Genomic DNA, 11,669 nt, shown 5'->3' on the forward strand with positions numbered 1-11,669 from the left:
TTTATGTCTTATTTGTTGAGTGAAGAACTTTCATAAAAGTATATCTTCTAGAGTATTTAGTCAGAAGATTAAAGCACTTTTGAATGTTGAAAAAAAGTTTCTACCAACTTAAAAATGGATATCAAGCAGTTGCAATATTTGTTCCCCCATTCAGCGTTGATCCAGCCACTGCAGTAGGCTGAAAAGAATTGGGGATGTGGTTTTTTAGAAATTTTTTCCATTGTAATGAGCAGAGAACTTGAAATATATAGAGTCCCCTGAAAGAAATTTTATTTGCAATTGGAGTATTTTTCATCAAGAGGAAATGAATTGTAAATGATCCTTGTTTATTTAAAATACAGATTGTGGATCCCACCCAAATTCTGGAAGGCATCAACCTGTCAAAAAGGAAAGAGCTACAGTGGCCTGATGAGGGAATTCGATTAAAAGCTGGGAGAAACAGCTGGAAAGACTGGAGTCCTCAGGAGGGCATGGAAGGCCATGTAAGTCTTCTTTTGAAGATGCCTGGTTCTCCAGCATTTTTTTTTTTTTTTGTAGTGCGACTTGTATGCATGGTTTGGGTTGGCTTATGTCTTTGAGCTTGATTCTCAACAAAATGTTCTCTCTGCTCTCAAAGGAAAGAGTAGGTGAGTACATTCAGCAACTCCACCACTGACTGTTTCTTTTGTTCTGAGTCTTTAGGTGATTCACAGATGGGCGCCTTGCAGCAGAGACCCAGGTACGAGATCCCACATCGACAAGGCAGTGCTTCTGGTCCAGATTGATGATAAATACGTGACTGTGATTGAAACTGGGGTACTAGAACTTGGGGCTGAAGTTTGAGCTTGTGTTTTGTAGCCAAATTTCTTTTCCCTCTCACTTCCAAAACCTTGGAAAAAGAGGAGCTTCCAGAAGATGCCCACAGAATCACTTTGATCCTGTATGGGAGAGACTGGTGAATAGTGGCATGGTTCAGCACCTCCCCGGGGCTTCACCCTGGCTCTTGTCATTGTCTCCATTCCCAAATAAAGCTGAAATATTTTTTTTAAGTTAACCACAAGAAAACATTTTGCATGGAGGATAAAGTTCTGTTAAAATACATCTTTAAAAAGTTTTTCCTATGCATTGCCTATGCTTTAAATCAACAAACTCTTAATTTCTAAACTATGATTTCATATTTTTCTAATTTCTTTGCCAAAAAGAATTGCCATGTGTTGTTATGAAACACAAAATCCATTGACCTTGATTTTCACAAAAGACCCTTGTGGAAGCATTCAGTTTGACACTTAGCAGTATAAAAATTAAATGTACATTGAGAGAGACGATGAACAGACATAGATTTATCTTCTTATTCCTCGAGCGCTAAAAACTTTAATGAAAGAAAACTGCACTAATTTTTTACAACAATGCACTAAATTCTGAGATTTCTCAGAACATTTATTTATATATATAAAATAAAATACCATTATTTAAATTGCCTTTGGGATTAACCCTTCCTTTCCTGATAAACATAGTTGGCAGGAACTGTGCTGCTCATTTTTCTGTTGATAGTCTGTATACTTCATGCCAGTATGTTGGATGTGTTCTCTAAGATGAATACAAAATCTCAAGATACATATAGCTTCATCTTGACACTTCCTGGAGCTAGTGGTCAGTGGATCGGTCATGTGAACACTACTGCCAGCTACTGTGTCCACATCTTGGATGAGGCCCTTGAAGTATGTGCTCACCTGCCTCCCTGCTCAGGGCATGCTTTGCCCAGGTCAGTTCTGGGAAGAAAATGCTTTTGCTTTTCAAAGAAGAAGATGAATGTCCAGGAATTCAAAGAAAGAACTGATTGCCTTTTCTTTTAAGAGTCCCTAGCTCTTGAAGTTATTCACGTGAAGTTCAGTTTCTCAAGTAAAATTTTTTTTCAAACAAAATTATCCAAATGGTGCAGTTCTTATTGTTGTATCCCTCTTTAATAACTTTGCTTTTAATTTCCCCCTCTTCTTTTTCTATTACTTGAATTTTATTTCCTGTAACTTATATTATATGCTTGTAATTTGAAATATTTATAACTGTGAAATTGACTTAATTCATATGTTGTCTGATAAATTATATCGCTTTTTAAAATATGTATTCAGGGAAATATATAACTCAGATTTACAATTGGGCTAAGTGGGACTGCAACTTAGATTTAATTTGCAACTTTCAATGTTTTTTAAATTAAAAATTCCCTTCAATTTGAAACTCCAAAGAAAATTGTACATCTACTCTGAGCATTTGGGAGCAGCCATCTTTCTACCCATTGGGAATAGACAGTTTAAAAAAAAAAAGTAAAATTAACTTTGGTACATTTTATTTAATTCAGTATGCCCAGGCTGTTAGCATTTCAACCTGTGGCATGCACTGACCATATTTCACATACTCAGTAGCTATGTGCCTGGTGGCTGTTGTGTTGGACCGCACAGGTTTATAGTATCTTTTGATAAGATGACAAAAGAGAACTGTTTTTCCTACTAGTTCTATTGTGTTGATACCACAGTGTAACATAACATTGCAGTAGAGGAAATGAAAACTAATAGCTGATATAAAGAATCTTGACATTTCCACTCAAAACTTCTTATTTTCCTTTTTTGTAATTTTAAAATCTCTGGCCATTCAGAACCCAATGTGCCTTGTGTTAACATTTCCATAGACTTCATACTTTGCAAATGTTATTGTCTAAAAATATTTGTCAAATGATTTACTGAAGTTTATTTACTGAACCCTTCTAAATTGACCATTGAAAATGTATATTTTCCTGATAGTGTCATTATGTTTTATATTTGCCTCATTTTGGCAAATCTGTGGTATAGCATAAGTTCATTATTGTTTTTTTCTGAAACTGAATATATGATATATCTAATTTTTAAATCTTCTCAAATGGATTATGCTCCCTCCTGCTTGCTCCCTTTCTAAAATTAATATGATTTATTCATGATCATTGCCTAGATAGACAAGTGGACTTTTCAGTCTTAGATGGAAGATAATCCATTTTCCACGCAAAGAGGAACAAAATAATCTCAATTTCAGATGATTCCATCAGAAGGGCTAGAATTCTTTTTATTCCTAGCCATCACTGTTCACCACCACCCCTCCCCTCATTGATACATTAGATACTCTGAAAATTTAGATTTCAAATGCAAAACTGGATTTTGTATGAAACATATATTGAGTCTTAATTTGGGATAGCAGTTGGTGGACATTTTTCTTGAAACAAGTTGGATTTTGTTATAACTCTTTACTAAATTTATATATAAGGAGCCCTAAGAGAAGCCATGTTCTTATATTTTAAATCTAAAATTGATAAAGTCTTTTAAAAATCATAACACTTTTCTAATTACTTCAGGGGAAATAGTAAAAATTGAAGAAAGACTTGTGTCTTAATAATCTGATCTAAATTAATGAAAGTATATATTTCTATATAATAAATTGACTATAAATGTCTTAGTCCTGTCCCCTCTTCTTCCAGACAATAGTGAGCTATTGGTTTAAATTCTCTGCTTAACCTTTTTCATTAATGTACAGGGCTTAAACATACATTAGTGTTTTTAATTCGTTATCACCAAAACTTTCAGAGTTTCATAATTTGAAAGCAAAGAGATGTGATTAAAATACTAGTGTTTTTTTTTTTAATTTCCTTAGAGTAGAATTGCATGATTGAAGTCTTTGGTTTTTTTGTTTGTTTGTTTGTTTGATTGATTTTTATCTCCCTTTTGAAAGTATAATACTGGAATGAGTTGTAAGTTGTTGTCTTTTTAAGTTTTTTTTCCTCTTATTTAGTGACAAAAAACATTTGTATTACTACAAATTAAGCTTTAGTTTACCTTCCACATTATACCTTGGTGTGAGATCTTTATACCATTTTCAATATTTGATAAAACTTTAAATGTTGACTTTTTTTGCTAAAGAGTTTTAATTTTACCAAGAATCTAGGTTAACATAAGATGTTGATATTTATGGAGTTTGGGAGAGTCCTCATGAGGCTGGCTATCTGTGTATTTTTAAGATGAGATTATCTTTTAGGAAATTAGTGAGCAGACTTTTTTAATTTAGTGTTTTGCCTTCTTTGGGCCTGTATTACTGGAGGATTACATTCCATTCGATTTGAAGTATTTTGAAAAATATTTCAATGATATCTGAAACATTTCTAATCTTGAAACAAAAGATATCAGATAATATTTCTATTATGAAGGATATATGGAAAATTCTTGGGCACCAAATGTCAGCCAAGGATAATACAAGTTTTCATATAGGAAACTGTAGCTTATTAAAAAATGTATTATTCCTTCTGGATTAGTTTATTTTTCAATCTCCTATCAAAATATAAATCACAGCTTCACATCTAAGTGAGGGTTCTCAGCCTAACTAAATCCCACTTTGCTTTAAACAGCATCCTCCACTTATGCTTAGAAGCTCATCTGCTATATTGAGCTGTTCATCTAGAACTGGGTGTTTTCAAACCTAAGACTTTGTCCAGTATCTAAAATTGTCTTTTAATTTAAGCTAACTTTAAAGCATTCTTAGTCCTAAACAAATATGTGACTTGAGGAAAAAATAGTAGTAAATTTATGTAAGATTTTTTTTTAATTTTAATATTTATTTTTTAGTTATTGGCGGACACAACATCTTTGTTTGTATGTGGTGCTGAGGATCGAACCCAGTCCGCACGCATGCCAGGCGAGCACGCTACAGCTTGAGCCACATCCCCAGTCCCAAAATTTTTTTGACTTTATGTTTACTAGCTACAAAACATAAACTGCTTCCCAGGCTATTTATTTATTTATTTTTTTGCAGTGCTGGGGATGGAACCCAGGGCCTTGTGCATGCAAGGCAAGCACTCTACCAACTAAAGTATATTCTCAGCACCCCAGACTGTTTTTTAATTTTATTTTTGTTTTAATTATTTTTTATGAATATAAATTAATCCCTTTCTGATATTTCTTAGGTTTTTTTGCCGGGGCGGGGGGGAGTACCAGGGATTGAACTCAGGAGCACTCAGTCACTGAGCCACATCCCTAGCCCTATTTTGTATTTTATTAGAGACAGGGTATCACTGAGTTTCTTAGTTTCTCTGTATTGCTGAGGCTGGCTTTGAACTCACGATCCTCCTGCATCTGCCGCCCAAGCCGCTGGGATTATATGTGTGCGCCACCACACCTAGCCTCTTAGTTGTTTTTTAAATTCCTCTGTATTCATTCTCATTTTCTTTTACATTATAGTGTAAAATAATCATATAAAATTACTTCGGACACAGACCCAGTTAATTTTTTTTCTTTTGATATGCTACATACCAAATAAGGCATAAAATATCCCTTTTAATTTTAGACAGTTTTCCTTTAACTCTTAAGATGAGTAGAAAGAATAATGTCAATCAAGGTACCTAGAACCTGTTAGTGGACTTTGAATTTTCTTTTTCAAATTTATGTGGACACTGAATTTTATTGATCAAGAGAAAAAGGAAAATTAGATACTACCATGTACGTAGCATAAATTTTAATATTACACTGAATATGTGTAGGGTTTTTTAAATATTTAAAAACTAGCCCCTTTTTTCTTCATTTCTCTTAAGAATAGATTAGTTGATAAACACCCAGGACTTCTTTTAATCTTATTAAATGTTTAGGTAAGAGCTGTAATTAGAAAGGAATTATTATAAAATAGATCTGTTAGAGTATGAATAGAGTATTAATTTTGCTTGAAACAGAGGTATATTTTCTGCTATGAATCACTTCACCAGTCATCTATCAAGAATTATGTGTGTAAGAATTTCTCTTTATTGCCTATATGCCACATATTATTTCTGAATTAGGGTATTTAACTCATTTGTGAGCTGAATTTCATTACCTGCCATTTTGTGGAATCAACACTCTGGAGAAACTAGAGCTGATTGTCACTGCAAGGTCACATGACAACTTTGTCCTAAGACTTATACCTATTATATAGGGTCTTACCATTTTCTTATGCCTCAGCTCTGTACCTGACCTTTTATGATTCAGTGGAGCCAAGCTAGAAGCAGCAAAGGTCATGTGACATGTGATGAGGATGAATTCCTGGGTGTTGCCTACAGAGATGAGGTGATGCTCTGGAAGTCAGAACAGAGAGCTGACAGAGAATGAGATGGCTGCTCCAGATGACTCTCGGGTTTAGTGTACTTGTAGTTGAACAAGATTTTTTTATATATGAAGCTTGATTATACAACCAAAATGATGAAAATGGGTGGGGTCATATCTGCTTATGCTTTTTAAAAGCTTATAGTTTAAGTAAAATTAAATTGTAAAAATCAGTTACGTTAACCCTGTACAAGTCTGGCAATGAGCTCTGCATGAGGAAATGAAAGGAGAAATATTAAAAGCTATCCAGGAGAGTAGATATGAGGAAGAAAAATGGGTTTCCCTTTTCTGATCATGGGCTCTGGAAAGTATTCATTGCCTTTACCAGCATTCAGTATAAACCAGAGGTAAGGATATACGTACTTGCGTGTGTCTGTGAGTGTGTGTGTGTGTCTGAGTGTTATTCCAAAAAACTTGTAAATACTGTAGTTGTTTAAAATGGAAAATAAAAGCTAAGAGGTTTTTTTGGCAAATATGTTGCATCAAAATACAGTATTGACAGTGGATAAAATACAGGAAATAAACTTTTTTTCATTTTGCCTTCTGTCCATTTTTGTCAAATTAAGAAAAATTAGAATGTGTTATGTTCTATATGATGTATTTTTAAAACATATACTTGGTTCTGAAGTAATCATTTTAAACAGAAGCTTTGGCCTAAACCACGCAGTTCAGCTCAGTAGATCAGAATACATATCCAGGTTAAAAGAGGATCTCCTTTACTACTCTTGTTTGAAAGGTGGTACTTTACATCTTCTGAATTGATCTGAATGTTACATGTTAATGATACATTATTTGATGGAACATGTAGGATGGCAAAAACATGTTAGTTACTTACTAAATTACATTCTGGGAAAAGGAAGGAACATCTGAATTATGGTCATCAAAGGCAGGTGCCAGCTTTTTAGTGTACAAGTGTGTACTCACCCAGTGACTCTGCATATAACACTTAAAGAAGATACAAACCAACAGTGAGACTAGACATACTTTCTTGATTAAGTTACTTATTAAGCCTTTAATGCATAAAGATATTACCTAGTAATTGGACCAGCAGGATACAAATTAGCGCTGACTGCAGTAAAGTTCCAACCCTTCTGCTGTCTCCCCTCTTCATCACAGTGGCATAACTGGAAACATTGCATTATTTAGTTTAAAGGACAGTGTTTCTCTTTAGTGACAGGAAACATGCTGGTTAAGTGAAACACATCTTCAAAGAAAAGATTCAGTGACTCTCACCATGTAAGTGCCTTTTCCCCTGAGTGGGGAAAAACAGCTCCTTGTGATTGAGGACACAACTGAGTATGGCTGCCTGGTTAAATGGTCAGCATTTACACTAAATGTTCTTCTTCATATGTTCTTATCAAAAAGGCAATTAGGGGGGCTAGGGTTGTGGCTCAGCGGTAGAGTGCTCTCCTCGCACGTGTGCGGCTCAGTCCTCAGCACCACATAAAAATAAATAAATAAATAAATAAAATGAAGGTGTTGTGTCCAATTACAACTAAAAAGTAAAAGTTAAAAAAAATTTAAAGGCAATTAGGGCAGGGTATGGTGGCGCACGCCTGTAATTCCAGTGGCTCGGGAGGCTGAGGCAGGAGGATTATGAGTTCAAAGTCAGCTTAGCAAAAGTGAGGCACTAAGCAACTCAGACCTTGTCTCTAAATAAAGATGGGCTGGAGGTGTCACTCAGTGGTCGTGTGCCCCTGAGTTCAATCTGTGGTACCAAAAAAAAATAAAGTCAACTAGGGATTGTGGCTCAGTGGTATAACACTTGCCTTGCATGTGTGAGGCTTGGGGTTTAATCCACAGCTCACATAAAAAATAAAATAAAGGTATTGTGCCCATCTACAACTAAAAAATTTTTTTTTTAAAAAAAAAAGGTAACTAAAGACAGAATAAATCTAACATTTTTCTGTGTACATGTGGAAATACCCAAGTGAATCTCACCATTGTACTCACCCACAAGAATGGGTCCCTAATTAGAATAAGATATATTTTATGCTTGTATAATTTTATCAAAATGAATTCTAGTGTCAATGTATAACTAAGAAGAACTAATAAAGGGAACTAAATATAAGTAAGCTGCATACTTCAGAAAAATGTACATATAATTTGGTACAAGAGGATACCTAGATTGCTTTAAAATAGACATAAGTATTGATGGCTAGAGATAAATCTGTCTTGTCTGGAAGACCTAAGAAACTACTCGGTTTCAGTGCCCAGTAAACTCTCCAGGATTCCTTTTTTCTTCAAGAACATTGTATGGATAGATATATAAATAACTGGCCCATATAATACTCCAGATCTCCAGTACTTTTTTTTCTAATATTTATTTCTTTTAGTCATAGTTGGACACAATACCTTTATTTTATTTATTTATTCTTATGTGGTACTGAGGATCTAACCCAAGGTTTCGCACATGCTAAACAAGCGCTCTACCACTGAGCCACAACCCAAGCCTGTGATCTTCAGTCTTACCTTGAAGCAGATACCCAAGCTGCTTTAATCAGGTAAAGTCTTGTAGTATAATGTTCTTAGTACTGTTTATATGTTTTATGGAATCACAACATTCTTGCAGAGAGCTAGAACTGACTGTCACTGCAGGGTTGTATGACAACTTTGTTCTAAAACGTATACCTATTGTAAAGGGTTCTACCTCTTTTCTTACACCTCAGCCATGTTTCCCTGATAATTGATTCAGTGAAGCCAAGCTAGAAGGAATAAAGTTCACCTGACATATCATGAGGATGAATTCCTGGGTGTTACTTGCTTCTACCTTAAATACAAAATTATACAATATGCCACAAATGTCACTGTGGTAATTCTACAGTGTAGTACAAATGTCTAAGGTGAACCTTTCTTTAAACAAAATGCAGATTTGTCTAGCGTATAAACGTGGGAATGACTCCTGTACATTTGCAATATGAAACTATTTCTTTAATGAGTTCTATGCTTAATTTACTTGTGATGTTTACATTTGCAAGAAAGTGAAAACCCAATTCAAAGTTGCTGAAACAGGATATGAACCTACTATAAAATGAAAGGTAAATGAGGCTTTCAGTTTTGGTGTACTTGATTATTCTAACTCTGTATATCTGCTTCTCTCAATACCACCCTCGTATGTGCTAGCCTCCTTTCTGGCAAGAATCAGCTGTCTGTCGTTCTGGGCTTCATTCTATACATATCATTTTCCAGAAAGGGAGAAACAACTTCCTGTTATCTGCCTTGAGAGGGATCATTTCCTGGAAGCCTTAGCACATTTATCTTTGCATCTTAATATAAGATTTGACATATGCAGGATCCTTAAATTTGGCCTTGTCCTGATTTTCTGAAGTTGTCACTGGCAAGAGAAATAGATACCATGATTGATTCTGATGGATTGGAACACATCCCTGAATAGAGTTCCCCATTGCTTTGTGTATGGTTGCCACACAGTGCACACAAAGTAGTTTGACCACAATATCCAAAATATATCTGTGCATAGCTTCCCAGGACTCTGAGTATTGTTTTTAAAACACAGGCCACCTAAGAAATGAGGTTTTCTTTTAGAATGCATCAGAGGCAGACCCAGAACAGAAAGTCAACAGAAACCAAAGTGGACATAAGTTCCAACATTTGCCTTATTTTCATCGAGGGCTGCCTTATGTCTCAGCATACTTAGGTATTTCCGTGTAAATTATTTACTTCCTTGAATAATTGGGGGAGGGAAATTCACCAATGAAAAGGAACCTGGAATTACCTTCAGAAGTCTTTATTATAGATTCAGTTTCTTTTTTAAAAAAATATTTATTTATTTATTTATTTTTATGTGGTTTTGGGGATTGAACCCAGGGTCTCGCCCATGCTAGGCAAGTGCTCTACCACTGAGCCACAACCCCAGCCCTAGATTCAGTTTCTTTAAGAACTTTTTACATTTTCTATTTCTTTTCTTTTTCTTTTTCTTTTTTTTTTAAGTCAGTGAGTTGAGTTTTTCTAGGGCTGCAGTTCTGGTCCTTTTTGGTGTCAGAATTCCTTTTTGCTTAAAAAAAAGTTACTGAGGACCCTCAAAGAGCATTCATTTATACTTACTGTTGTTTATTACATTAGAAATTAAACTAAGAAATTTAAAGATCCTGTTATTTCTAAGTAAGTTAATCCATAATGAACTCATTATGTCTTAACATTTTTAAAAAATTTTTATACCTTTATTATTTATTTATTTAAAATATTTTATTTTGGTTGTAGATAGATACTTTTGTTTATTTATGTGGTGCTGAGGATAGACCTAGGGCCCCACACATGAGCTCTACCGCTGACCCTCAGTCTATTTATTTATTTTTATCTGATGCTAAGGATCCAGCTCATGTGTTAACATTTTTAGTTCAAAAATAATTAACTTGGTGCCCTCTGCTTCCTGGTTGCTGTGTCTTAAGCCACTTTCTCCACCATACTTTTCCACCATGATGTTCTGCCTCCCCTCTGGCCCAGAGCTATGGAGTCAGACCACCATGGACTGAGCCTCTGAAAGTTGATACAGAAGAAAAGAATGCCAAAGTGATGCACAATTCCTAGTTGAAGTATAAACACACCAAGTTGAAGGCACGTCACTATGGATCTTGTGTTTACCTTCAACTTTTTGATCTACCAGGTAGCTGACTTCGAAATTGTGATCTCCCTGCCTCAGTCCCCCAAGTCCCTGGGATTATAGGAGTGCACCAGCACACCCAGTACTCTACTGGGGCTTTATATCTGTGTCCTCTGTGGTGGAGCTCTTGCCTACCAGGCATGAGACATGGGATGGGTTTGATCCCCAGTACAGCAAAAGGGGGGGAAAAAAAAAGACCTGGAATTATTGGGCTGAAGTGGTCCTCCTGCCTCAGATGCCCAAGAGGCTGGGACTACAGGCATGGGCATGCCCAGCTCCCCTCTTTTTTATACACAAATGGATTTTTAGAAATGGCAACAAAGGCAAGATTAGACATTTAATAAAGATTTAATAAAATTATTTTACCAATTCATCAGGACTTTTTTTGGGGGGGGGACTGAGGATTGAACCCAGGGATGCTCTACCTGTGAGCTATAGCCCCAGCCCTTTTTTTTTTTATTTTGAGGCACAATCTTTCTACATTGCTGAGACGAGCCACAAATTTGCAATCCTGCCTGGCATTATAGGTGTGCATCACCTTACCAGGCCTCATCAAGTACATTCTGAAGTGAAACTGATTTTCATCCCTGTGAGTGCATGGTGATAAAGAATATCATAGCTACTTTAGGTTGGACATCTCTAAGCTGAAAATCTGAAATCCCCATGGTTGTTCAACAGAGTATTGGGACTAGGGATGCTCAACCTGAAAATCCTATGCAGATATTCCAAAATTTTTTTAAAAAGAAAAAATCCATGATCTCAAACACTCATCCTGAGCATTTTGGATGAGGGATACTCTACCCATAGTATAGTTTGATGTAATTTCCCTGATTCCTGCTAAAGCACAAGCCATTTACCACTGTTTTGCACGATCATTGCAAATGCAAATGACTTAATAAAAAGGCAGATGATGTGTTCATAGTATTTAACCTCAT

General features: G+C 35.5%; 1 protein-coding gene across 8 annotated transcripts in view; it reads left to right on the plus strand.

Annotated features, from left to right (window-relative positions):
- Positions 1–6,656, plus strand: part of Pcnx1 (pecanex 1) — a 147,729-nt gene extending 141,073 nt beyond the window's left edge. For all 8 annotated transcript variants that reach the window (XM_078050438.1, XM_078050440.1, XM_078050441.1 and 5 more), the window contains 2 exons: positions 342–482; positions 682–6,656. In XM_078050438.1, coding sequence (XP_077906564.1) covers positions 342–482; positions 682–822 — 282 coding nt within the window. In that variant the 3' untranslated portion in view covers positions 823–6,656. The remainder of the gene's footprint in view (positions 1–341; positions 483–681) is intronic.
- Positions 6,657–11,669: the final 5,013 nt, after the last annotated feature.

This window comes from Ictidomys tridecemlineatus, chromosome 5, assembly GCF_052094955.1.
Source record: "Ictidomys tridecemlineatus isolate mIctTri1 chromosome 5, mIctTri1.hap1, whole genome shotgun sequence".
NCBI lineage: Eukaryota > Metazoa > Chordata > Mammalia > Rodentia > Sciuridae > Ictidomys > Ictidomys tridecemlineatus.